At 52.7% G+C, this 27,599-nt stretch overlaps 2 protein-coding genes across 2 annotated transcripts in view; both read left to right on the top strand.

Moving 5' to 3' along the window:
* Positions 1–1,094: 1,094 nt before the first annotated feature.
* On the top strand, positions 1,095–7,999 carry HAUS3 (HAUS augmin like complex subunit 3). Its single transcript, XM_040966308.1, has 4 exons — positions 1,095–1,916; positions 2,587–3,026; positions 5,695–5,923; positions 7,682–7,999. Exons 1-4 carry the CDS (start codon positions 1,095–1,097, stop codon positions 7,910–7,912), a joined length of 1,722 nt encoding a protein of 573 aa, XP_040822242.1. The 3' UTR covers positions 7,913–7,999.
* Positions 8,000–9,537: 1,538 nt separating this feature from the next.
* POLN (DNA polymerase nu) overlaps positions 9,538–27,599 on the top strand; it is a 109,439-nt gene continuing 91,377 nt past the window's right edge. The window contains exons 1-4 of the mRNA XM_040966307.1: positions 9,538–9,676; positions 23,236–23,309; positions 25,243–25,722; positions 27,135–27,316. Of these exons, the coding sequence (XP_040822241.1) occupies positions 9,544–9,676; positions 23,236–23,309; positions 25,243–25,722; positions 27,135–27,316 (869 nt within the window). The 5' untranslated portion in view covers positions 9,538–9,543. The remainder of the gene's footprint in view (positions 9,677–23,235; positions 23,310–25,242; positions 25,723–27,134; positions 27,317–27,599) is intronic.

Raw genomic sequence — 27,599 nt, 5'->3', positions numbered from 1 at the left:
GGACGTCTCCCGGCTTTGCACCCAGGGAACACTAGGGCGCCGTCCATCGCCCGAGCGCGGCCGCTTGCTTCTCTGCGAGCCGACGAGCGAACCTTCTGGAACCAGCCCGGAGTGCGGCGCTCTGGTACAATGACTGTCGGTCCTGTCAGCGGGCTCTCGGTCCGTTGCTTCCCCCGCCAACTGGGCTTTCTCTCCCCGGACGGCCGGGACTGGGGTGGCCGCAGCAGAGACGAATCTAACTCGGACCACCGGTCGCGGCTGAGCGGCGCCGTCCCCGCACCGACCTTCCTCTCACACAAACATTCCAGAAGCCGCCGCCCCGGCCCTCGCCGCACATGACGTCACGCCGGGGCAGGGAGCCAATCAGCTTGGGCCTGGCGGTGGACGCCGCGGCCGGGGCGGAGCCTGCGCTGAGCCGGCTCTGTGCGCGTGCGCGCCGCGGGCTCCCGTGAGGCCGTGCGCGGCGCGGGAGCCGGTGGCGGGCGGCTGAGGGCGAGCGCTGCCCGGCTGAGGCGCGGGGTGAGGGGCGCGGGTTGAGGAGAGTGCGGGCCGAGCAGAGGGGCGCGGGGTGAGGAGAGGGCCGAGCAGAGGGGCGCGGGTTGAGGAGAGGGCCGAGCAGAGGGGCCGGCCGAGGAGAGGGCCGAGCAGAGGGGCGCGGGGTGAGGAGAGGGCCGAGCAGAGGGGCGCGGGGTGAGGAGAGGGCCGAGCAGAGGGGCGCGGGTTGAGGAGAGCGCGGGCCGAGCAGAGGGGCGCGGGGTGAGGAGAGGGCCGAGCAGAGGGGCGCGGGGTGAGCAGAGGGGCGCGGGCCGAGCAGAGGGGCGCGGGGTGAGCAGAGGGGCGCGGGCCGAGCAGAGGGGCGCGGGGTGAGCAGAGGGGCGCGGGGTGAGCAGAGGGGCGCGGGGTGAGCAGAGGGGCGCCGGCCGCCCTGTGCTCTGCCGCGGGAGCCTCGCCGGGCCGGGGCGCCGTGGAGGCCGCGCCGCTGCAGCTGAGGCCGCTCGAGCTTGCTCGCTGCTCCCCGGGGAGGAGTCGGCGCCGCCCTCGGAGGGGTTTTTCTTCTCCTCGCTTTTTTCTCTTCCCGCACGCCGGCGGCAGCCATGAGCTGCGGGAAGGACTTGGTGGAGGCGCTGAGGAGGATCGGCTACCCCAAGGCCGACGGCCTCAGCGCGGGGGACTTGGACTGGCTGTTCGAGGCCGCCGAGGACCGCGCGTTCCTCGGCTGGTTCTGCGCGAGCGTGGGCGCGCGGCACGTGCTGGGCGAGCGCGAGCTGGCGGCGTGGGGCGCGCTGCGCGCGGCGGGCCGGCCGCTGCTGGAGGGCGCGGCGCTGGCCGAGGCGCTGGGCGCGTGCGGGCGGCCGGGCGCGGGCGGCGCGGCGTGCGGGCGGCTGCGGGAGGAGCGGGCGCGGCTGCGGGCGCTCGCGGCGCTGCTGCGGGGCCGGCGGGAGCGCGCGCGGGCGGCGGCGGCGGCGCCGCGGGCGGGCGGCGCGGAGGAGGCGGCGCTGCGGCGGGGCCGGGGGCTGCTGCGCGGCGCGGGCGCGGGGCTGCGCGGGGAGCTGGGCGCGGGCGCGGAGCGGGCGGCGGGGCTGGCGCGGCTGCTGGGCGGCGCGGGGCCGCCGGTGCTGTGGGCGCGGCTGGCGCTGGACGAGTTCCTGCGGCGGGAGCAGCGCGGCACGGCGGCGCTGGCGCGGGGCTCCCGGCGCTGCTTCCCGGGCGTGCACCGCGTCGCCCGCGGCTCCGCCGAGCACAACTTGCGGCTGCCGGGCGCCCCCGCGGCGGACGGCGACCCCGGGGGCCTGCGGGCGCTGCGGCTGGCCTACGTGTGTGCCCAGCACCAGCTGGCGCGCCTGAGGGCCGGGCGCTCGCGGCTGCGGGCCGGCGTCGGCTGGGCGGAGGAGCAGCTGCGCCGCCCGAGCGGACAGGTAGGGGCGCCGCGGGGCGGGCGCGGGGCGGGCGCGGGGCGGGCTCGGCGGGAGCACGGTGCTGCTTTGTGCAGCGCTCGGGGCCACGCGCTGGTGTGCGGGTCCTGACGCGTTGTCTGCAGCCGAGCAGGCTGCGGGTGGCGAGCTGAAGTTAGAGTCTGTGCCCGTCGCGGCGCGGGCTGGCCTGAACTGTCCTTTCCGGGGCCCGGGAGGGAAACAGCTGGCTGCTGGACGGTGCGTCCGTCTGCATTCTGAGCAGAGCCTGGTGCCAGGGCTCGGCGGCCCGGAGAGCGGTGCAGAGCCGCTGCGGTGCCTTCTTGCTCGTGTAGCATGTAGCTTTCCTGCACCCCAGCACGGAGTTACTGTGACTAAGTACGATGCAAAGACCTGTAACTTTGTGCAAGTGCGAGTTAACATCGGCTGAGTGGGTCAGTGTCTGTTGAGATGGTTTCAAGTTTTAAGAATACCTTCAGTGGCGTGTTCTCTGTGCCGGTAATGGATGTGAAACGTCACACTCAGTATTTGTCCTTTTTAGTTTTGCCTTATCCTAACATATGATGTTATTCATTGGATACGCTGTCTGATCACCTAAGATGGAAAGAGGAAGCAATTTTATAACTATTTGAAGTTTAACCTAGATTTTAAAATATAGTTGCTTTTCTTTGTGTAGGCTGTTGGCAAAGAAAACTTGTGCACTACAATTTCTAGCTTAAAAGATGAGATTCTGAAACTTGAAGAACAAATCATTCACATAAAAGATAAAAGTTTGCCTGCTGTGATCAAAGAAAATGCCCAGTTGCTGAATATACCCGTTGTAGAGGGAGACTTTGATTTGCAAATCGCTAAACAAGATTATTACACAGCAAGACAAGAGTTAGTGTTAAATCAGCTGATAAAACAGAAGGCATCATTTGAGCTTGTACAGTTATCGTATGAAATTGAACTGAGAAAGCACCGGGACATGTCTCGTCAGCTTGAAAGTCTGGTTCAAGAACTGAGTCAGAGTAACTCGGTGCTCTGCCAGCGACTGGAGCTGTTCACAGACCTTGCAGGCTCTCAGCAGGAGAACCCCAGAAACACCATCCATACCAAGGATTGTTCTTCTCATAGGTGTGTATGCTTCGCTTTCCTAATAATTTAATCTTTGCTTTTTATAAAATACCAGGGACTTTGAACAAAAACTGGATATTTAAGAAATTATTTTAAAGAACTATTTATTGGAAAGGCAGAGTTAGAGATCTCCCGTGTGTTGGTTCACTCCCTTAATGGTTTCAGTGGTGGTACTGAAGCCAGGGCCTTCCTCCTGGTGTCCCGTGTAGGTGCAGGGGTCCAAGCACTTGGGCGCTGTCCTCTGCCTTGCTACATCACAAGGAGAGCAGCTGGGAGTTGAATTGGTACCTGCATGGGGTGCCGGCATCACAGGTGGCAGCTTTACCCACTGTGCCACAAGTCGTCCCACTGAAGGATATTTTGCACTTGAGTTTTGACTTACTATGCCTCTTTTGAATATTTATCTAATTTTTTTAAAAAAAAAGATTTATTTTTTTATTGGAAAGGCAGATATACAGAGAGGAGAGACAGAGGAAGATCTTCCGTCCAATGATTCACTCCCCAAGTGAGCGCAATGGCCAATGCTATGCCGATCCGAAGCCAGGAGCCAGGAACTTCCTCTGGGTCTCCCACGCGGGTGCAGGTCCCAAGGCTGTGGGCCGTCTTGTCTGCTTTCCCGGGCAACAGGCAGGGAGCTGGATGGGAAGTGGAGTCATCAGGGCATGAACTGGTGTCCATAAGGGACCCTGGCTCTTGCAGGCAGATTAGCCAGTTGAGCAATTGTGTAGTGCATCTTCTAAAAAATTTTTTTCCTTTAGACCTGAGGTAGATATCTGGAAGAATGAATTTATCAAGTTGTTTTTTTTGTTTTTCCCTTTTGGAGGCGTTATTTTGGATTTGGGGCAGGAAGTTTGAATACAGCTTGGTAAAGATAACTGGTAGGTGGGGGTTGACTGCATTTTATCAGTAGAGAGAATAAAACTTCATATCCTTTTCAAAGATTTTTTTATTTGAAAGGCAGAGCCTTTTCCATCCACTGATTCCTTCCTCAGATGGCCACGACAGCCATTGCTGCAGCAGACCGCGTCCAGGAGCCAGGCAGGCCGTCCTTGACTTCCGCAGGAGTGGCAGAGGCCGTGCGGTCGGTCATCTGGCAGCTGGGTCGGAGAGGGCTCTGCCCAGTGTTGCGCTGTGGCTGGCGGGTGCCTAGCTGGCCGTGACACTTGGCTTCTCGGCCTAGTCACGGGAACCACAGAACACAGGCAAGCTCTCAAGGCTTTCCTGGATGTGGAAGTGGATATTGGTGCAGGAAAACTGGTACAGGAAGGGTTAAGTAGTCTTATTTAAGACTTCAAAAATCTGGGTCATACTCCTGATTTTTATGTAGAACAAAATTATCTGCCACTTTTATTTCTTAATAATGAAATGAAGGACTTGGATCGGACTGCCTCATTGTGTAATTTCAGGGAGTGCCATTGTCGTGATCTGTGCAAATGGTGCCTCCTGGAATTGTGTAGTTATGTCTCACAGGACTGTAATTGGTGGCCTATTATTGTTATTATTGTTATTAAGTTTAGCTTATTAGGCAGATTTTGCAGCGCAGGAGAGACATTTTCCAGCTCCTGGATCACTTGCCAAAGGGTTGCAGTGGTCACAGCTGAGATGATTCTACACTTGATCTTAGCCAAAAGGCCGAGAAGCGATGCAGCTGAGATGATTCGAAGCCAAGAGCTGCTTCTGGGTCTCCCATGCGGGTGCAGGGTCCCAAAGCTTTGGGCCGTCCTCAGCTGCTTTCCCAGGCCACAGGCAGGGAGCTGGATGGGAAACGGCGGCTGGGACACACATGGGAAGCCAATACTTGGAGGTGGAGGATTAGCCTTCTGCTATTTTGGCTCCGTTTTTTAAATTTTTGTATAATTTATGTTTACATTTTCAATTTTCTCCTAATTAGTTTTCCATTTCCTATAAAATGAAGTGATATTAACATGGTAGTAACAGGGCCCGGCGGTGTGGCCTAGCGGCTGAAGTCCTCGCCTTGAACGTGCCAGGATCCCATATGGGCGCTGGTTCTAATCCCAGCAGCTCCACTTCCCATCCAGCTCCCTGCCTGTGACCTGGGAAGGCAGTTGAGGACGGCCCAAAGCTTTGGGACCCTGCACCCACGTGGGGGACCTAGAAGAGGCTCCTGGATCCTGGCTTCGGATCGGCATAGCACCGGTCGTTGCGGTCACTTGGGGAGTGAATCATGGGATGGAAGATCTTTCTGTCTCTCCTCCTTTCTGGATATTTGACTTCCTAATAAAAATAAAATAAATCTTTAAAAAAAATTAAGAAAAAAAACCCATGGTATTAACATGTAGATGAAACCTCAGAGAATTTTGATTTGTGCTAGCCGTAACTGGGAGCTCGGCTCTAGCTCCTCTATTTCAGGTTCCTTGCTAGTTCTGCTACCTCATACTTGTCCCCTGTGCTTTCTTGGGAGGCTAAGTCAGCTAAGAAACGTGTAGATCTTGGAAGCTGGGAGGCAGGGGGTCAGGGGTAGTGTTAGTATTCTGGTGCAGTAGTTGGGTTACTAGAGCAGGAATGGTTTCAGTTGCTTCATTTCAGCAAATGAATATTTTGAAGTTGGCACTGTGCTGTCCTATAAGTGCCCTGATGGTGGATTTTAATTTTGAAAACTGTGTTGACCTGAAACTTTTTTCTTATAATATTTATTTTCACATTCTAGGCTTTATCAACTTCTAGAGAGCGAGAACAGGAAAAAAGAATTGTTTATAACACGTGGGAACCTGGAGGAAATGGCTGAGAGACTGAGACAGGAGGTGTCGTCGCTGCGTGAGGAGTTGGCAGTGACCACTCGGGAACATTCATCCCTCCTGTCCACGCTGAACCGTGATGTGGACATGCTCTGTGAGGCTCTGTATCAGGGAGGGAATCAGCTTCAGCTCAGCGATCAGGTGGGTAGAGATGTTGGTGAGGAGGATGCTCCTTCCAGCCGCTTTGCACGTGCAGTTCACGTATAAACATATTCCCAGGCAGTTTTGATCAGTATGTACAGAACTTTACAGTGTGTGAAGTTTTTCAGACAGTTAGATGGTGACTGTAATGTTTATAGTGAGGTTCAGGACCGTCAAGTTACACTACCCGTATCATTCACTCATCCTGACAAGTAGGCGCTGCTGCTCTGTGTTCTCAGTCCTGGGTGTGCTTAGGGTTACACGTGCCTTCAGCAGAGCCCCGTTCCTTTTCTGTTGCTTGTGAAATGCTGCGCAGAGAGGCCTTCGTGTGCTGGTCGCAGTCACGGCCAGGGCGAGCCGGGAGCTTCTTCCAGTGTTCCCGTGTCAGTGGCTGTTAGCAGGGAGCTGGATGACAAGTGGAGCCACTGAGACTTCAGCTGGCATGTGTCACCGGCGGCGCTTTCCGCAGCGTGCCACAGTTAGTTGAGTTAGTTGATCTTCATGTGTCTGATTTACTGTGCGTGTTCTTCAATGCTTGCCTGTTTCTTGATGTGTTTTCAGACGCATCTGTTTTGATGCTTGTGCAGTCACATGTCTTCCGCGTTCTCTCTTCCAGCTAGCATCTCATCCCACGAAGGATCTGTTCTGTGCTCGCGCTGCTTGGCTTGTGTGGTTGCTTATCATAGTCGCACATTTGAGAGAGCCTCTGTGTTCACACACACCTTCCCCTCGCCCCCTCTCCCTGTCTCCTCCTTCCTCATTCTCCCTTTCCTCTCTCTCGCTCCCTCTCTGCCTCCCCTCCTTCTCTCCGTTTCATTCTTTTCCTCCCTCTTCCTCTCACTTTTTCTCCTCTCCTCTTTCTCCCCCCCCCCCCTTCCTCACTCTCCCTCTTCGTTTCTGCTCCTCTCTCCTTGCCTCCTAGAAGTGACAGGTTGGATTGTAGGATATGCACATGATCAGTTGTTTTCCACATGGCTTGCATTGTGCACCGTCAGGCTCTCAAAGATGCCCCTTGGAGGACTGGCACTGCGGTACAGCAGGTTCAGTCCCAGAGTAGGAGTGCCAGTTCACGTCCTGGCTGCTCAGCTTCTGCCTGGAGTAGGGGGCGGTGGAGGATGACCTGGGGGTGTGCGTCCAGATGGAGTTGCAGGCACCTGGTTTTGTGTGCCCAGCGTTGTCCGTTGAGGCTGTTAGGGGCTGGACCAGTGCTTGAGGGAATTCTCTGTGGCTCTTCCTTATTCTCTCTGTAATGCTGCCTCTTAAATGAGCGAATCCTTAGGAAAAAGATGTTATTGATTTGTTGTTCATCATAGAACACTACCTGACTTACCAATTTCTGCCAATCATGAGGATGCAGAATCATGTCCTACTGGAGTTGTAATTTGCATTTCCCTAATTGTGGAGAGATTGATCCTGCTTTCACTTATTTGTGAGAATTGCTGGTTTATTTTCTTTGCCCATTTTCTGTGCTTTGGGCCGTCCTCTGCTGCTTTCCCAGGCCACAGGCAGGGTTTGGATGGGAAGCGGGGCTGCTGGGACACGAACCAGCACCCACATGGGATGACAGCTGCACGTATGCGAGAATTTATCCACTGAGCCGTCATGCTGGGCCCTTACAGATTTTTAATTGAGGTTTATTTCTAAAATTGTGAGAATGTATGAAGTCACTTAAGAGTCTTGATTAAATTCCATAGCAGATTTGTAGTGGGTTAGGAATGAAGTTCTTGAATTACAAACATTTTTATTTTCTTGTTTTAGGAGTTGGTAGAACAGTTTCACCATGTTGGATCTCAACTCAGTCAGCTAAATCATCTTCTTACTGACGTTCTTGCTGATGTGAAGACAAAGAGAAAAATGCTGTCATCCAATAAGTTACATCAAATGGAAAGAGAGTTGTATGTGCATTTTTGGAAAGATGAAGATTATCTGAAGGAGATCGTGGAGAATTTAGAGAATCAGTGCAGGGCTCAGGCTGTTCTGCAAGGCTGAGAGTTCCTGGAGCTGCGTCTGCCGCACACACTGCCTTAATGTCCTATATGTTGGGGAGTACATGTAATAAATACATTTTAAAATGCACAGTTAATGGATGTTTTATTACATCATTCTGTGTTTTTTCTTGTACAAAGTACTGATGCTTCTTATGACGTGAACATCTGCTTGCACTTAGTTCTGGTAGTACCGTATTCACAAGGAGAAGGCTTTGTGCAGTGCATACATTTTTAAATATAGTAATAACTCCTTTATTTGAGACAGAAAGTATCTGTTAAATAGTTTTAAAGTTCCCAGCGTTGTGAGGCAGCATTTCTGATTCTGTAACTACCACAGCAGTCTCACTTACGTGGTTGAACGGTTGTGACTGCAGTTACTGTAGTGTCAGCTGAAGTCTGAAAATACCAGAAAGTTCCAGATAGAAAAGAGTTTGTGAGTTTTTTCCATTGTGTACTGGGTGAGTGTCGTGATGAAATGCTGAAGTGGTCACTTCACCCCCAGAAATCGGATCACCCGTTTGTGTAATGTGTGCACTCAGCACGCTGCCTGCCTCAGTCACTTGGGATACTGTCTGGCTTCCAGGCGTCCTCTGAGGGGACTTGTGTGTATGGAATGGCCCAGCCTTTCGTATGTACGTTCAGATTCTGCCGCTCCATTTATTTCCCCATAGTCCCTTGCTGAAGACTTTAATCTCGTTTGTTGCTACTTGCCCTAGAATATCAGGGCCCTATAGGTTGATCATTTTAGGAGCTGGTGTCTGGGGCCTTCTTGTTTCTGCAACGCGGATCTCAGCAGTGCTTTGACTGCAGAGTAACACATTGTAAATGACTTTGAATCAGTTTTTCAGTGGAAATACTTTAATATTGAATTATATGTAATATGGGTGAGGACTGTAGTATTTGGATATATCAAAAATAGTTTTAAGAACTGGTACAAGTAATATGAAATGTCTCTTGAGCGCCCCAGTTTAAATGTGACCCTGGTCAGAGTGATGTCAGGATTGTAAAGAACACCTTCCAGAATGTTCCCACCTGCATTGCAACAAGAGATGCCAGCCTGGAAGCTGCATATTTCATATCGTCTTGGGGGTTTTTCAGCTATAAACATCAGGAAATGGGCATGTTTAGGTGACAGAGGAGCACTTTTAACTTTTGTAACCCTTAAGCAAAACTTTTTTAAAAATTTGCCAGCTATTATATTAATGTACTTTAAAATTTATATTCAGTAAAATTTATATTCAGTGTACGGTGAGTTTTGCAGCAGTAAGGTTTGTCTGAGGTTCTGCCGTCATTCTCCCCTTTCTCACTTGTTTTCTGTCTGGGGATAGAGAATCAGTCTTTCTTCTGGTCTCCTGGCGCTGAGCGGCAAGTTCTGCTTCAGTTAGTGCCGGATATGTTACATGTGTGTCAATGCTGTGTTACTGGATTGGCATGTTTGAGGGTTAATAATAGTCATGTTTCAAACTTCAGGAAGCATTGTCTTTACTATGATAACCCTAACTGATCTTCCTATTCTGTTTATGATAGCAAATGACAGTCTTGGTGCTAAAGTTTTTCAAATAATTGTGTCTTATTTCGAAGTGTTGAGACATACCTGTCTTGTGTTAATCTTGCATTTAGGATTTTGTGAGCATGGAGAGCTGTGAGCCGTGTGTAGGCTTTGGTCTCAGTGAGCGCCCCCTCTCCAGCGTTGCTCAGAAGATCCTGGCGGCCATGCGTTCAGGTGGTTTAGTTGATGGTGACGAAGGGGGAGACAGGACAAATAGTGAGTATTTTCACGAGTTTGTTGCTTTGCATTGTAGTTATTCATAAGTAACAATTGAAAGTGACGTAGACATATGGCCAGGTTATTTCACAGAACTGCTGTTACCAGGGAAGTTCTGTGCTTACAAATAAATGCGATCCAGCTCTCCTCCCTTCATTCCCTGTTTGCTGAAGGAGCTTCTGCTCAGTAAAATTACATTCCCTTCGCTCTTACTGCTTTAAAACTGTACAAGTCATCTTTGTTGCAAGCATTTCTGTGGAAGATCCCATGCCTGTGTTGAGAGAAGATCCTGCATGCTGCCTGTGAACCTCACACTTGGTCCTCAGCTGGGAGACCGTGCAGGACTTGCTGTTGTGTGTGGTGAACTGAGCACTTCCTCGGAAATGTCGGTCCTGCTGGTATCAGTGTGGCCAGAATGTTCCGTTAGGAAAGCAATTTTCATGTTAAATCTGCAAGTCTGAGCCAATAGTTGGCCATTTGCTTCTTTTCCTGGGGTTAGTTAGAAGTTCGTGCACTACAGTTGACTGATTAGATTCAGATGAAGTAGTTGAAAGACTTGCCAAATTTTTTTTCTAATTATTTTGTTTTATTTTGATAGCCTTTACATAGTTGATTAGGACACAAATGGTCAAGGGCTGCAGGAAAGTAGTGGATAAGATCATTGTTTCCACATTTTTTTGTTTTCTGTGTCTAGGATAAGGGGGGAAATAAAGGGAGAAGCCCCTCCCAGCTTCCCACCCCATCCTAGCATCCCCAACATAGGGCACCCTCTTAGGGCACTGCTCAAGTGGTTGTGACAGTTCAACAGTTCTGAATTGCTGCCAATCTCGCCATTCCAAGCACGATGTGACATAGTCCACCTTAGAGTCTGCATTTCCCAATTCCCTCTACTAATGCATGGCTGGGTAGATGATCAATTTGTTCCGCCCTCCGTCCTCTGTGTGGTATCAGGTGTCCTCTGCAGGTTCGATGGACCGCCATTTCCCTCACGTGCACCTGGATATGCTGTCTACTGCTTGGTCTGAACTTGAGGAAGCTCAGCTTTGACACATGCACTCCATGGTCAGACCATGGAACCTACACTTCTCTTCACGGTTGGGGTTCTGTTGGTGGGATCCCCAAAGAAACTTAGTCTGAGGTGATCCCAGACCAGGTTCTCGTGTGTGCTTGCCAGTAGAGGGTCCGGAACAGTCCATCACCCCAGTCAGCTTATGCACACGCTGCTGGTTGCAACTGCTGGGTCAGTTCTGCCTCCAGCCCTGTCTTCCACATGAACCAATGGGTGTTACAGTCCAGCCTGATTCCGCCCATCACACCCTCGGCCCTCATGCAAACCAGTGGGAGCTGCAGCCTAGTCAGAGCAACCTGCAATAACCCCACCAGGCCTGCCCCCTGCCCTGGTTCCCGTGCTTGCCAGCACGCACAGCAGACAGGTTCAGTGTGTCCCACATCTCATTCAGCTCTCATACATGCCAATCAACCCCACTATCCAGCCTACACACATGCCAGGGGGTGCCATTCTGTCCAGCCATGCCTGCCTCAGTCCTGGTTCTCATGCTCACCAGCGGGAGTGGTAACCCAAGAAGGAGGTGCCCACTATTTCCCTACTGGGCCACTCCCGGACCATGTACTCTCCAGGTGGATCTGCAGTTTAACTTGACAGAATTAGCCCCCAGTGCCAGCCTCTGCCAGCTGATGCTGTGGCAAAGGCCAGCCAACCCTCGCCATCTCTTGATTTATGCTTGCACCAGTCAGAACAGTCAGCCCAGCCTGGCTTTTCCCTGATCTAGCTTAATTGTGACTTGCCAAATTCTGGCACAAAAGCTGTTATGATTTCTTGATTGATATAGTAGCAGTTAAGATTTCAATGTGCTTTTATTTGTTTTCTTATTCTAGAAGTCTATTAAAGTTTTGGCTGTGGACCATGCGTCTAGCTAATCATTGTATTTTAGGAGATATTAGTATCTTCACTATTTCCCCTAAGATAGGATTGTTTTCTAGGTATACAGTACTAAAAATAATTTCTGATGTATTTATTATGTGCTTTAAAAGTAATAGAGTTGTGTGATTTTGACAGAAGTGCAAACATACCTCCTTTGGAGACTGATGAAGAAATGGCTCCAGTAAAGGGGTCTGCTAACAAATTTGTGGTGATCAACTCATGTGAAGTCTGGTCATACTTCTCAAATAGCGTATGAAAATGGTTGTTTTTGTTAAGGTCATTGAGAAGATAATAGAGAAAATACTGTTGTTATTATTCAGCTTTTTTAAAAAATCACTATGATGGAATCCATGGGTCAGCTTCGTCAAGGACAGAGGCTTGTGTCCGTGTGCCTGCCTTGCTGGCAGAGTCCGGAGGCGGCCAGGGACTGTGCGCGTGCGTGTGGTCTTTACAGAGCCTCCAGGGGAGGCATTCCAGCAGCCCAGTCTAAACGCTTTCTAATCACATTAACAAACTTCCCACACTGAATAAAATACCCACTTTGATTGTATTAAGTGATTGCAATTAATTTGTGATTTTCAGGTTTAATATTTGCATGAGTTTGAGGCCAAATCATGTTCAAGCTATAAGATAAGATGTTTTCTTTTGAGAGGTTGTGGAATTAGAAAAAATAGGGGTATTCTTGTAGATTCTGTGTTGCCCTCACATCTATCCACCATGGAGCCCACCATGTGACAGGGACCAGGGCCCTCCTCACGTCTGTCCACCGTACATCCCACCATGTGACAGGGTGATAGGTACACACTTAAGCATGTGTGCGTGCACACACAATCCATTTTTTTTAAAGATTTATTTTTATTATGTTTTTATTGGAAAGGTGGATATACAGAGAGGAGAGACAGGGAGGAAGATCTTCCGTCCAATGATTCACTCCCCAAGTGAGCGCAACGGCTGATGCTATGCCGATCCGAAGCCAGGAGCCTCTTCCGGGTCTCCTACACGGGTGCAGGTCCCAAAGCTTTGGGCCGTCCTCGACTGCTTTCCCAGGCCACAGGCAGGGAGCTGGAAGGGAAGCGGGGCTGCCGGGATTAGAACCGGCGCCCATATGGGATCCCGGGCGTGCAAGGCGAGGACCTTAACCACTTGCGCCACCGTGCTGGGCCCCACAATCCATTTTTAATTGGAAAGGCATATTTTACAGAAAGAGTCCCAGAGAGATCTTCCATCCTCTGGTTCATTTCCCAAATGGCTGGAATGGCCAGAGCTGAGCAGATCGGAAGCCAGGAGCCAGGAGCTTTTTCCAGGTCTCCCACACGGGTGCAGGGTCCCAAGGCTCTGGGCCGTCCTCCACTGCTTTTCTAGGCCGTGAGCAGGGAGCTGGATGGAAGTAGGGCTGCCAGAATACAAACACATGCATATGGGATCCTGGCGTGTTCAAGGTGAGGACTTGAGCTGCTAGGCCACGCTGCCAGACCCATAGCTTAGCTTTTAACTTTACTTCATATACCTTTAAGGTTTTTTCAGAGTTGGGTTCATCTGACTTGATTTTGTCAGTGTTTTGTGTGGAATGTTGTCCAAAGGCCCCGTCAGTAGGCGTGAGGCTCAGCTGCGCAGCCCCACCTCTCATCTCAGCATCTCTAGGGATTACTATTGTCTGGCACACACTACTTGTTCTTACTTCTTGGAGCTTATGTAAGCGTGGTGGCTAATGTAAGCAATTTGATAAATATCAAAAGGTAATGAAGATTTGTTAAAATCTGATGTGCCTTATTTCCACCAGCTAGTGGAAATGCTTGCAGTTCAGGGACAGAGTCATGACCCTAACCAAGCAGCGATTATATTCATTCTAGTCCGGAATCTGTTGACAAGCATTTTGCGTCTGTCAAATATACAAAACCTTCCCTCACACCAAGCCTGCGGGTCTTGACCCCAGCCGCGCTGGCCCAGGCCTCCTTGCTCCCATGGCAGTTCTCATGTGAGTCTTGGCTCCCTAGCTGGAATTAGCATTTAATCTTTTCCCTCAGTTTGCAGATAACCTCTGCTATGGAGTGATCAGGCTCCAACCTGCCCATCGTTTGTTCACTTGAAAGGCAGTACTACAGAGGGACCAGCGGTCTTCCAGCCGCCCATTCACTCCCCAGATGGCCGCGGTGGCCAGGGTCGCTCCCTTGCTGAAGCCGGGAGACAGTTTCTTCCACATTGCTGAGTTGGGTGACGGCCCAGGCAGTTGGGCCATCTTGAGGTGCTTTTCTAAGAAGCTGGTTTGGAAGTGGAGGCGCTGGGACAAGAATTGGTGCCCATGGTGGGCAGCTTTACCCACATGGCCGCAGTGCTGGGCACCCACCCGTTTAACCCTAAATCTCACTGCTTTCTCTTTTCCAGTGTGGTCCATTCAGATTTTTTTTAAGGTTTATTTATTTTTATTACAAAGTCAGATATACAGAGAGGAAGATCTTCTGTCCGATGAGTCACTCCCCAAGTGAGCACAATGGCTGGTGCTATGCCGATCCGAAGCTGGGAACCAGGAACTTCCTCCAGGTCTCCCATGTGGGTGCAGGGTCCCAAAGCTCTGGGCCGTCCTCGACTGCTTTCCCAGGCCACAAGCAGGGAGCTGGAAGGGAAGTGGAACAGCTGCCGGGATTAGAACTGGCAACCATATGGGATCCTGGCGTGTTCAAGGCGAGGACATTAGCCGCTAGGCCACGCTGCTGGGCCCGGTCCATTCAGATTGATTGCAGTCTTCAAGCAGAGGCCGTTCTGTTTCCATCCTGTATGTGTTCCAGCTAAGTGTTGAAATCACACTGTTCTCAGCTGACTCTGCGTTGGACGGAGCCTGGCGTATGGCTGATGTGGAGCTGCCGTGGGGCGGTGGTTAGTGAGTGAGGCTTTGGGCTGCTGAAGGCAAGGCGAGCTGTTCTCACCGTCGATGCAGCCGCACGCGGGCTGGCCCATTGCTCCTACGAACAGGAAGGAGACGAGTTGGCTTTAGAACATCGTGGGAAATGGAATCAAAAGGGAAGTTTGTTATGGTGCAAAAATGCAAGCTTCACACAAAGTGCTGTGCACTCATGGAAATGCAGTTTAAGAGAAACCACAGATTTTGAAGTTTTGCACTGTAAAAGAAACCTAATATTGAATAAATTTTACAGGGACATTTTGAAGGACTCTTGTGGCGTAAGCATTCTGCGTTTTTGAGAGAGGTCTCTTGTTAGTAATACTTGAGGAAGAGAGAGCTGTTTCAGGTGCTTCGCTCCCTAGAGGCCCACAGAGGCCGGGAGGCAGAAGCTCAAGTCCATCTCCTGGGAGTGAGGCGGGAGCCCGTTTGCTGAGAGGCCGATGCAGACAGCTCACCTGCAGGGCCAGATGCCTGCCCTGTCCACATGTGTACACACGTGGCTTTGTATCAGTTGTGGGAGGTTTCATACTGACGTTCATTTAGGCGTCTTGGTTGCTGCTGCCTCCTCATCCCCTGGGCGTTGAGTCACAGCCTGGGCTGACCTGTTAGGGCGTGCAGGGGCCCACCCAGTGAGGAGGCAGAGTGTTGACAGTGACATTGCTGTCAGCGAGTAAAGAGAACTTGGGACAGTAGAATGATAAACGGACACGGTGCATTCTGTTGGCCAAGGGCCGAGGTTGCGGGGCAGGCTTGGGGGGGTCCCGCCCCGCCCTGGTGGCTGTGAGGTGGGCTGGCAGGTGGGAGCCGTTGGGAGGGGTCACTGAGCTCCGAGAGGGTGGCACTGCCTCTGGAACCTCAAGGGAGCTGCCCACTGTGTCAGTTGCAGCTTGCTGGATAGCTGGCTGGGGCAGGCTGATCAGAAGCCGAGCCGTGTCCCTCCCGCGCCCTCTGCTGGCCGAGGTTAGCATTGTGCCCTGTTGATCACGCACTGGGGACGTAGGCATGGATGGCTCTGTAGTGTGAGGTGGTGGATGGAGACCAGAAGGCTGCGCTGGAGGAGCGGGCAGCACCTGCCAGACCCCACTCAGGCAGGGCCTGGGTGCTGCCTCGAGGCGGTTGGGACTGTGGCTGTGGAAGGGAGTGTGTTATTGATGTAAATATCCCCAGAGACGGTGCTGATATGGAGTGAGAAAGGCTCTTGGTCCTTTGTAGGAGGTGGTGAGGGAGGGATATTGGAACTAGGAGCCGCTAGGAGAAATGCTAGAACTGCCATGGTAAATTATGGAACAGGAATAAAAGCCTGTGGGTGCCAGGCATCCTGTGATGTGTGATATCTGACAGCAGTGTTGTGCAGGAGCGTCTGCTGGACGCCCAGTCTACTGGCGGCAGAGCGGAGCGCAGAGCGTGGAACAGCAGCTTTACGGAGAATGCCATGGTGCTTGTCCTTTGAGTGCAGGGATGGTGACAGGTGGCAGCAGGAGGAGGATCCTGACATGGAAGCTAGTGAGTGCCTCGGGAGCCAGGTGGCCACAGCTCAGAATAGCTATGGGGAGGTCAGGCCCTGAGAGCAAGGGTTGTGTGCTCGCCTTCCGCAAGAGGCCTCGTGGCCGTGTTCCCCTACGGCTTGTACATGGGAGAGGGAACGCACTTACACCTTTAGCGACCGTGGACGCCGATGTTGGAGACCTGAAGTATCATGCCCTCTTCTGTTGGTCCTGTGCAATGTGGCTCCACGGGAGCCGGTCCTTCCCCCAGCACCCACGGCAGAAGACAGGAGCTGCATCCAGGTGGTCGGCATGAGTGGCAGAAACCACCATCCCCCGCTTCCCAGACACGTTAGTAGGGAGCTGGGGCACAAACTGCTGGATGGTTGGGTACCTCACGTGGTGCCACAGTGCCACCTCAGCTTGGGGGTTTGAGGAGTGGATGAATATTGCTCCCACCCAGAGGACAGATCTTCAGGAAGTTCATGTGTGCCACGGAAAGCTGAGCTGGGCTTCCAACAGATAAACCCATTATTATAACAGGGTCTAGTTTGAAGCGTTAGGAAGCATATTTATCAGAAAAGTGTCTTTCTGAGCAGCATGCTTTCTGCTAAATCTGAAGCAAAAACACATCCAATTGATTGCAGAACTTGAGTGCAAGAATGCTTTACGAAAATTTGGGGAGACAGTTCCCCCAGAGAAGTCAGTTTATGCAAAAGCAGCGCGTGGAGGAAGTGACAAGATTCTGTTGAGGATGAGGCCCGCAGTGGCACACTGTCCCTACTGGTTTGTGGGAAGACGGTCTTGTTCGTGCCCCGATTGGAGAGGACGAGGACTAACAGTGGACAGAGGACCCAGCGCTGTGGCCATGTTCCCTGTCCCTACCCCTTTTCCTTCGTTTCTACCAGGAGCTTCTTCCAGGTCTCCCCAATGGGCGGAGGGGCCCGTGTCGTGGGGCTGTCCTCTGCTGCTTTCCCGGGCACATCGGCAGGGAGCTGATCAGAAGTGGAGCAGGTGGGATTGAGCTGGCACCGTGTGGATGCTGCTGCGGTGCGCGGTGGCACCTACCGTTGCCATTTTAGTTGGTTCTGCTTAGGCAGTTGTTGACAAGTTGGAATACAGCAACATTCCTGCTCAGCTGGATGCCAGGCTGGTGTGCCTGGATTATCTGAAGAGAAGATGAGAGTTTGCACTAAGAGTTCTGAGCTCCTGAAGTGTCTCTGGTGTGTCCTGCAGCCAGCGCACTCATGAGCACCGCGGCTGCCGCTGAGGGAGAGGTGGGCCCGTCAGCGTGCAGGCCGCAGCCGCGGCTCTAGAGGCCTTGTTTCGGCACCAGCGTGGTGTTTGTTTGCTTGTTGACTTCCTAAGGTCAGAGAACAAGAACGTCTGTTTATGCGGAGAGGGACCTGAACAGCCCGCCTCAGTGTGAGCGGAGGTCACCTGGGGATTCTCTGGAGAGAGGGCTCCCGGGGTTTGCTTTCTTCACATCTTGGGAGAGTTTTCGTGAAGATGACTGGGCTTCCATGCTGCAGCCCTGACTTGGCTCATTCTGATTTCCTTTGTTTCCTAGTTTCAAAAATCTTCCAAGGACACCCAGAAAGACTGCTTGTGTGGTTGACTTCCCAAGACCCTTGGTTTCTTAAGTGATTTATTTGTGTATTTGAAAGACATAGCTACAGCCAAAAAGAAGTGGAGGCAAAGGTCTTCTGTCCTCTGGTTCACTCCGCAGATGGACGCAAGGCTGGAGCTGGGCCAGGCCAGCCAGGAGCGGGGAGCTTCAGGGGTTCTCACACGAGTCCAGGGTCCCAGGACGTGGGCCATCCCTCACTGTTCTAGATACACTCACAGGAGCTGGATTGGAAGAGGAGCAGCCAGGGCTCAGTATCCATGTGGGACGCCAGCGCACTGGGCAGCATTTCTACCTGGTGTGCTGCAGCATGACTCCCTGCCCCGCAGTCCCCAGTGTCGCTGCCTGGGGACCTGGGTTAGAGAGTTGGCATGTTTAGGTTTTACCTTGTAGTTGTGTTTTCCCATGAGCCCTTTGAAGCTCTGCTCTGCTGTAGAGGCTATGACATTATAAGGGACCAGAAAAGCACTAGACCCAGGAAAACACCGTGTTGGAGGCACAGGCCAGGCTGAGGGCAAGTGACCTCGCTGCCTGATCTGAGCATGTCAGCAATGTCATGTGACATTCGTGAGATCCCTAAGCAATGGGCTGTAGCAAGCAGAGAACAAGCAGGCCAGGAGGTGCCACCAAGCTCCCTGAATAGGTAGCCCAGGCCTCCATGGATCGGCAGTACTGGGTTGGCACGATTCATGGAGAGGGGACCAGTAACGAAAGAGAAACAGGCTCACGTTGCTGTAAGATGGATTAGGTCAGTGACACAGCTGTGATGCACCACAGCCTGATGCAGGAAGCTCTGGAAGGCTGCTGGGGGCGGATCCAGTGGTAAAGCTTGGGGTGGTACACTTGACCACCCATTTTGTATGGACAAAGCAGTCTGGACTACTGAGCAGTGGGGAGTAGTTTGGCTGGTTAACCAGGGACCCGGAGTGAAAAACATGGAAGAGTCGACACCAGGCATTGTTGGAACAAGGCATGCGATGGCCCTGAGGAAGGTATGTGAAGTGCATTCATGCCACTCAGTGTCTACCCCCGAGGAGGTGGCCCCGATCTGTGAGGTCAGTGACTTGTCCTCCTGACCTGTAACTCTGGGCTGCAGTGACCACGAGGCTGGGGCCAGCTGAGGCCAAATGCTGGGTCGTCGGTAGCGTCATTCTTGGGAAGTGGACAGTGGTGAACTCCTGTGCCCGGGAAGGTGAGGTGGTGTGTCTGCATTGACGTATGTGCCAGGCCTGTCCTGCTCACAGGGTCTCAGCCCTGTCTGCCGGGATTGACAGAGTCCTTGGTCCACTGAAACAGGACACACCAGGAAGCCAGAAGCCTAGGGCAGAATGGTCTGAGAAAGAGGTATGGTGTAGTCTGGGCAGGACAGTGGGCAGGTGTGGAGCCAAAAGGCAGGGGTCATCACTTTCATAGACACCAGTCACAGAGTCCTGCTAGTTAAAGGCTCCCAGAGGGGACCCCTCCCCACCTCCGGGCTCCCAGGTGGACCCCCTTCTCCCCGGGCACCAGGAGAGTGCTGTTGACTTTCATGCCATGGCTGCCAGCTGGTCATTCAGGTTTCCCTGGGCCGAGAGTTTGGCAGACCGTGAATATGGTGCCCATCTAGGTGTTGGCTCTGGGCTTCAGAAGGTGGGACGGCTGCGAGCAGCAGAGAAGCACTCAGGTGATGTGCTTGGTCACCTCGTCCCCCTCTTCCCCACCCCAAGTCAGAGCAGATTCAAGGGGCGTGGCCACAGAGGGACAGGGATGAGGTGTGGCGGCTGTGTCAGGTAAGCTGTGTGTGTTGGGCAGGTGCTAAGTGAGGGTGAGGGGCTGGAGGGGTGGTGGTGGAGCGGAGGATGGTCTGTCGCCTTGAGGCCAGCGTGGCGACAGGATGCGGTTCATCTCTTCAGCCTTGCCGCCCCCGGGTGTGTGAAGCAGGGTACTGTGGACAGTCGTGGCTCTGCACTGGAGATGGCCCTTCCCGCTGACCTCCCGCAGAGCCAGTAGTCCAGTGACCACTGTGACTACCAAGGGACACGTGTGCAGGTCCAGGCCAGAGCCAAGAGGCCTTCTGTTACTATGCTGGTGCACTCCCAAATTGCCCTCGATGGCCAGGAGCCAGGGACTCAATCTCACTGTCCCGTGTGGGTGTCAGGGACCCGACTGCTTGGGGCCCTCCCCTGCCGCCTCCCAGGGTGCACCTTAGCAAGAGGCTAGAGCCCAGGCACGCCAGTGCGGGGCGCACTTGTCCCGGGGACGTCTTCACCTCTCTCCCAAAGACTCGCTGCCTGGGGACCGGCCCTTTACCCCTGTACACGTGTAATGCCTTCACGTGTATTCATGCAAAGCTGTGCTCGCGGTTTCTGAAAAGTGAGGTCATCGTTTTCAGGCAACTGATACAGCCAAGTCATCCTTTTTAATGGCCATGCATTCTGTGATGTAGTTGTTACATAATTTATCCGTCCATTTCCCTTTTGGTTGATAGCTACAGAGCAGTACTGCTACAGCGTTTTGGTTTGCGCCTGTTACTGTTGCTCAGATTTCTACATGACAGCTGAGTTTTGTTAGAAGGCCGTTTTATTTCGTCTGGGTGTTTTCACTGAGGTTCACTTTCCCATATATTTGCACAAGGACCTCACACACCCACGCTGACACCTGATGCAAGCTGCTGCAGATACTCCCAGAGGCCCGTCGGGGATTCCTTGGGGCCCTTCCTCAGCTCCCAGGTGCAGCCCTGGAGGCCGGCAGCAGCTTGTGGAGTCCTGGAGTGTGTGAGCTAGCACAGCTGTGAGCTCTGCAGGCCACAGGCCCCTATGGAACCAGAGTCGCAGCTGCGGTCTGTTGCTCTCCAGGGTGGCGATGGCTGCAGTAACCGTGACTCGCGCTCCAGGAGGGTGATGGCTGCAGCTCTCACTGCCCTGACTCACGCCCTAGGACAGCAATGCTGCAGCTCTCACCGCCCTGACAGTGACGCCCTAGGACAGTGACGCTGCAGCTCTCACCACCCTGACTCGCGCTGTTTGAGTTTCGTGTTTTGTTTCTTTGCCTTTTGGATTTGATGTTTTGCATGTTGCCTCTTCCTATCCTTTGTTTATCTTTCTGTTGAATTTTCTGTCTTGTCACAAGATAAGGTCTGTTGTATGGTATAGATGTTGGCCTTCTTGTTTTTGTTCTACGTTGTCTTCCCAGTGGGGGGTTTGTCGACTGCTGAGTGAGTCAGCTCTCTTGCCTGGGTTCATGTACTGTCCTTGTTACACATGGAGTTCTCAGGAGGCCTGCCAGCATTTCTGCATTATCCTCTTCTAGATTGCTTCTGTCTATTCCTGTTCAAATCAAATTGATTTGGTTACAGTTTCATAGTCTTTTTATTATCTAACAAGGCACTTTTTTTTAATAAAATTTTATTTTGACATTCTTTACATAGTTAATTAGGGTAAGAAGTTTCAAGGGCTACAGGAAAGTGGATAATACTAGTATGTTTTCCATATTGTTACCTTCATGTTTAACGGGGCGTATTAAGGGAGAAGGCCCACCCAATTTCCCACCCTCCCCAGGTCCCGGATGTAGGGCATGCTCTGAGGTTCTTGCTCAAGTGGTTTTGATATTGCAACAGTTATGAATCGCTGCCAATCTTGCCACTCCAAGCACTATGAGGTCTTTGAAAAATCCACTGATTGACATAGTCCATCATAGCTGAGATGGTTGGTTGACCTGTTCTGTCTTCTCTCTTTTCTTCGTTAGGGTTCTGAGTCCAGCATTTAGATTAGGAAGATCTCCAAAGAAACTTCTTGTATGTGCTAACAAGTACAGGGCCTGGTACCATCCATCGCCCCAATCAGCTGGTGGTTGCAATTGCTGGGTTGGTTTTGTTTTCACTCCCAACTTCCACTGGAACCAATGGGTGTCGCAGTCCAGCCTGGTTCTGCCCAGCACATACTCGGCCCTCACATAAACCAGTGGGAGCTGCAACCTAGTCCGAGCGACCCACAATAACCCCCACCAGGCCCGCCCCCTATCCTGGTTTGTCAGTAAGTGTAGCAGTAATCCAGTCTGTGCCACACCCCATTCCACCCCAGCCGCTATCTTAGTTTTATGTCCTCCTGTGGAAGTGGAAACCCAAGAGGGATGAGCCCACTATTTCCCTCCCAGGCCTCTCCCACTCCCAGATTCCAGCTGATGCAGCGTCTAAGCCCAAACAGCCCTCGTCCACTTTAATTTTGTTTGCACCAGTAGGAATAATCCGCCCAGCCCGGCTTTTCCCTGATCTAGTCCACATGAGGTGCACACGTGTGGTAGCTCTGCCTAGTCTGGTCTGCCCCCATGCCAGCCTATGCTCTCCTGTGGAAGTAGCTGTGCAGCAAAGGAACCCTCCCTTATTCCCCTGCCAGCTCTGCCCACTTCGTTTCTTGTTCTCAGGCTGGTTGGGCACTGCGGCCCCTTCTGGTACAGGCAACCTCACCTCGGCATTCCATATTGTGCACTAGTCTTTGTTGCAACCAAACCTGGGTCGACCCACACTGATGCCTGGATTTGCCAGTGGAAGATGTGGACAGATTCAGCCTGGTACAAGGCACTTTTTTCTAAGTTACCGTTCTTGTCTATTTTCATAAATTTTGTACTGCATGTGTACTTTGATTTTTTTTTAATTGAAAGGCAGATGTACAGAAAGAGAGAGAGAGAGACGGAAGGAGATCTCCCATCTGCTGGTTCACTGCCCAGATGGTCGCAGTGGCCAGAGCTGGCAGGTCCAAGGCAGGAGCTGGGAGCTGCTTGCATGTCTTCTGAGCATCTGAGCATCTTCTGTAGCTTTTCTCGGTACATTAGCAGGACGCTGAATCCAAGTGGAGCGGCTGGGACAAGAGCGCCCGTGCCAGCGGTTAAGAACAGATACCCAAGTCATAACGCGTCAGGTTCACTTCTGGTCTGTTAGTCACTGTGTGATGAATAGTTTTTATAAATTATGTTCTATAGAATCTCTAATAGTTCCATTACAATATTACTCAGTTTAAGAATTTCCCCAAACCTTTAATAGTTAACAAGACTTCTATAAAAATGTTGACTTTGGGTTTTCAGAATCAAGGCCCAATGTGGTGGCCTAGTGGCTAAACTCCTCGCCTTGAACACACCAGGATCCCATATGGGCGCTGGTTCTAATCCCGGCTACTCTACTTCCCATCTAGCTCCCTGCCTATGGCCTGGGAAAGCAGCGATCCAAAGCCTTGGGACCCTGCACCCGTGTAGGAGGCTCCTCGCTCCAGGCTTCAGATCAGTGCAGCTCCAGCCATTGCAGTCACTTGGGGAATGAACCATCGGACGGAAGATCTTCCTCTCTGTCTCTCCTCCTCTCTGTATATCTGACTTTGTAATAAAAATAAAGAAATCTTTAAAGAAAAAAGTGTTCATATGAATCAAGTGTTCTAACATAAGTGATTTTACTAGGTTTTAATAGTCACATAGATTTGCCTCTAGTTAATTTAATGTACTTTACATAATCATGCAATGTAATAGACATTTTGGTTGTGAATTTTAATTTTGTTAAATAGTGAATAAATAGCATGATTTTGGAGGTTGTTTTGTTAACTATATAACAGATTTCCGTGTGTTTCTTTTTTGTTGTTAAAGCTGCAGGAGTGAACAGCGAGCCTGGTGCTGAGTGCTCAGGCCTCCATGTAGGTGGGAAGAAAGAGTCGCCCGGGCAGAAGGTAACCGTCACAGAGGAGCCCAAGGCTCGGCCAGTGGCTGGCCTCACCCAGTTAGCCCCATGCCAGTGGCCTGCGATTATTCTCATGTTTGGTAACGGCGTCCTGGCACTTAGCGGCTCAGTTTGCTCTGGATGGGGCAGGGAGACAGAGGAGTACCTTAGGTCTGTATGACGGTGTGTGCTGTGCTGGGTGCCATGGCAGCAGCCTGCTGGGAGCGCTCTGGGAGCAACGGGGCGGGGGTGCGTGAAGACTGAGTTGAGATGTGTGGGAGCATCAGGAGTCAGCCTGAGGGCCGGTGTGGAGCGGGTGGGACGTCGAACTCGTGCGTTGCTTTAAGAGGGAGAGCTTGGTGGGAGTTCAGAAAGGCACGGGTGTAAGTTGACAGTGGCTGGGTTGCATGGTCTGGACTAGGCAGCAGAGGGGGGAGGTCAGAAGACAGAGGTGGATTGTGGAGCCAGCCTCCCGACTGAGCGCTCCCCGAGACTCCTGGGTAGACTGTGGGGCCAGCGCCCCGACTGAGCGCTCCCCGAGACTCCTGGGTGGACTGTGGGGCCAGCGCCCCGACTGAGCGCTCCCCGAGACTCCTGGGTGGACTGTGGGGCCAGCGCCCCGACTGAGCGCTCCCCGAGACTCTTGGGTGGACTGTGGGGCCAGCCCCCTGACTGAGCGCTCCCCGAGACTCCTGGGTGGACTGTGGGGCCAGCGCCCCGACTGAGCGCTCCCCGAGACTCCTGGGTGGAATGTGGGGCCAGCCCCCTGACTGAGCGCTCCCCGAGACTCCTGGGTGGGATGGGACAGTGAGGACCTGTGGACGTCACAGAGGGGGCATTCCTCTCTCCTCTGGAAACAACCGGAAGGAATCCCCCCGCTCTGAGGGTTTGCTCCTTGATCTCTAAGGCAGAGGGCTTCAAGCATTTATGTTTTCTTTCTTGCCGCCTTATGCCTCCTGATATAAAGTTGAAATTTCAGATATTCATCCCAGAAAAATTTTCAAAATAACTTATTTATTTTTATCGGAAAGGCAACTTACAAAGACAGAAAATTTTTCTCTAGGGCTCATTCCCCAAATGCCACAGCAGTAGGATTGGGCCAGGCTGAAGGTGGGAACCCAAAATTCTACCTTGGTCTCCTGCCTGGGCATCTGGGCTCACCTGGAATAGGGGCAGATCAGCTGAGACTGACATGCCGACGTGAGGTGCCCACGGGGCACACCTGTGCCCTGATGTTGGCCCAAGAGAAGCCTGCTCTAGCCATGGCTCAGACATGGCTGGGAACGTCGCTTCTTTGGGGGACCCTTTATGATCTTTACGGCTGGTTGGGGCTGGTGTGCCGGGCACCAGGCAAGCCCTTCCTGTGACACGGGTGTGTCTGAGTTGGGTCTGCCCTGTTTCCCACCAGCTCCCATCAGCTGCTCCTGCTAACAGGATGGCCCTGGCGCCTGGCCTCCTGCTAACAGGAGGTGACCCTACCACCCGCGCTCCTGCTAACAGGAGGTGGCCCTCGTGCCTGGCCTCCTGCTAACAGGAGGTGGCCCTGGCGCCTGGCCTCCTGCTAACAGGAGGTGGCCCTGGCGCCTGGCCTCCTGCTAACAGGAGGTGACCCTGGCGCCTGGCCTCCTGCTAACAGGAGGTGGCCCTGGCGCCTGGCCTCCTGCTAACAGGAGGTGACCCTCGTGCCTGAGCTCTTTCCAACCATGAGGGAAGCCAGAGGGCATCCCTGATCCTGGGTTCATCCTGGCCCAGCCTCACTGTTGTGGCCATGGATGCAAGATCTCTTAGTTTTTCTACCCCTCTCTCTAATGCCTTTCAAATAAATAAAAAATAATTCTTTGAGGAAAAAAGTTTGGTCCTAGTGAGTCAAAGCTGGTGTCTCCACGTTTGCGGATCACACTGTTTCCACGTCTGCCTTCTGAGTCTTCTCCTCTTCTCTGTAGAATCCCTGCTGTTTGGTAGGCCAGACTTCAGGCAGTCCCCAGGAGCCGTCTGCCCCGTCCTCCAGCATCTGGCTGACAGAGCAGCTGTCCACGGATCGGCCACAGAAGAGCGGCCACTCCCCGGCTCTCTCCAGGTGTCTGCTTAGACAGTGGAGTCCAGAGGCTTCCGCCCTGCAGGACACGGAGTGTGCACGAAGGCGTTTCCTAACAGGAAATGGAAATGAGAATAAAAGGAAACACGGTGCATGTAATAATTCCTCAGAGGGAGCACAGAAGCAGACGGTGCTGGACGGAGGTGTGGATGAGTTTGAGACCCAGCCGGACGCAGGGGCCTCAGGAGCCCATGAAGGAGGCCTTGGTGATACTAGGTACTTGGATGACTGGACCAGAAAACAGCTTCTCGGAATGCTCCAACAGGCAGGAGCCGTGGTGGCCACTCTGCTATACAGGGATGGCTCAACACAGCTCAGGGCCGACCAGGTCAGTCACTGGGTTGTGGTGTTGTCTGGCACAATAAAAGTACATTGTGCTCGTATCTGACTTTTCAAAAGTTATTATTTTTTAAGATTTTTACTTTTTTTTTTTAAATTGGAAAAGCAGGTTTACAGAGTGAAGGAGAGAAAGATCTTTCATCCACTGGTTCACTCCCCAAATGGACATAACAGCTGGAGCTGAGCCCATCTGAAGCCAGCAGCCAGGAGCCTCTTCCGGGTCTCCCACGTGGGTGCAGGTCCCAAGGCTTTGGGCCGTCCTCGACTGCTTTCCCAGGTCACAGGCAGGGAGCTGGATGGGAAGTGGAGCGCCCAGGACATCGGACAGTGTCCATAGAGGCTCCCGGCACTTGAAGGGAGGATTAGCTAGTCGGGCCGTTACCCTGGGTGGGCCCTCACGTTACTTGTCTGTGAGCTGGGAAGGCTGGGGAGAGAGGCTGCCCGTCTGCAGGCTCGTCCTCCAGAAGCTGTAGTTCGTATGGTCAGTCTGCTGCGTGTTACGTCTGATTTGCCTCATCAGCATATCACAGTCTTCAACAGAGTGGTACATGTTTTGTTGATTTAAAGCAGAATATTATGTATATGATATGTTTAAAGAAACTCTCATTTTAGGGGCCAGTGCTGTTGGCGCAGCAGCACTGTACTCACTGTGAACCCAGGTTCAAGTCCCGGCTGCTCCACTTCTGATCTGGATTCCTACTGATGGCCTGGGAAGGTGGCCCCAGTGCTTGGGTCCTTGTCCCCGTGGGGACACAGCTGAAGCCCCCGGCTCCTGCTCCTGGCCCAGTCCTTGTCCCCGTGGGGACACAGCTGAAGCCCCTGGCTCCAGCTCCTGGCCCAGTCCTTGTCCCCGTGGGGACACAGCTGAAGCCCTTGGCTCCTGGCCCAGTCCTTGTCCCCATAGGGACACAGCTGAAGCCCCTGGCTCCTGGCCCAGTCCTTGGCATTGTGGCCACCTGGGGAGATGATACCTCTCTAGAATGTGTTTTTAAAAATTTAACTTTCACATGCTTATTTTTAGTATGTACTTGTAAAAATACATTAGATTTTCAACTTTTGCATTTTGATCTCTCCTTGCTAAATCACATCCTCCTTACAGCATTTTTAAAGCCTCCTGCAGCTTTTCTCTAGAGACAGTCCTGTTTTCTGCACCGGGGACAGCAGAATGCCGCCTTTCCGACCCACATGCTTCCCCTGTTTTCTGTGCCGGGCTGGCTCAGACCTCGGTTACTGAAACATCTTAGGGGTCGGATGTGGAAAGTGCTCGTGATCCCTGAAACAGCTGTGCATTTACTAGCTGTTTCTATGTCTTCTCTCTGCTTTATTAGAAAGTGTGGTGTGTCTTCCCTCAAGATGTTGTTGTCGCTGTTGGTGTTGAACTTACTTGCTTTCTGCTTGCAGGCTCTCCTGTCCTCTGTCAAAGGAATCGTGGTGTTCCTGAAGGGCCAGGAGCGAGGCAGCCACACCCGTCCAGCCGCCACAGCCTCGAGGGGCATGCTGCAGCACGGCTGGTGCGTGTATGTACACACAGCGCCTTCTCCCGCCGGGGGCCCGGAGCAGGAGGCGCAGCTGCAGTTTGCCAGGTGAGAAGTCTGTGCTGGTTCCCCCACACCCTGCGTAGGTGCTGCACCTGTCCCAAGCCCCCAGCCCGGGACACACTGCTCAGGGCTTTAAGTTTGGTCTGAAATGAAATGACTCTAAAAAAGTGAGGAACCTACACAAATGCCAAGCCAGTCTTCTCCTAAGAGCCTCTGGACTGGAGGTTGCATTCCTTCTTAGAATCCACTTCAGAATGACATGCTGAGAACCGCAGCCCAGGCCCCGCAGTGGCCGGGATCCCAGCTGGGATTTCCCCAGCACACGCAT

This window comes from Ochotona curzoniae, unplaced genomic scaffold (assembly GCF_017591425.1).
Source record: "Ochotona curzoniae isolate NIBS_2020 unplaced genomic scaffold, NIBS_Ocur_1.0 scaffold_4505, whole genome shotgun sequence".
NCBI classification, from domain to species: Eukaryota; Metazoa; Chordata; class Mammalia; order Lagomorpha; family Ochotonidae; genus Ochotona; species Ochotona curzoniae.
The sequence above is the reverse complement of the archived record's forward strand: the minus strand, read 5'-3'. Positions and strand labels throughout refer to the sequence as shown.

Excerpts from the sequence above, each read along its gene's own strand:
- HAUS3 (XM_040966308.1), top strand. The coding sequence starts at position 1,095 with ATGAGCTGCGGGAAGGACTTGGTGGAGGCGCTGAGGAGGATCGGCTAC. Across the intron at positions 3,027-5,694 it reads AAGGATTGTTCTTCTCATAG|GCTTTATCAACTTCTAGAGA; the intron begins GTGTGTATGCTT and ends TTCACATTCTAG. Across the intron at positions 5,924-7,681 it reads AGCTTCAGCTCAGCGATCAG|GAGTTGGTAGAACAGTTTCA; the intron begins GTGGGTAGAGAT and ends TTCTTGTTTTAG.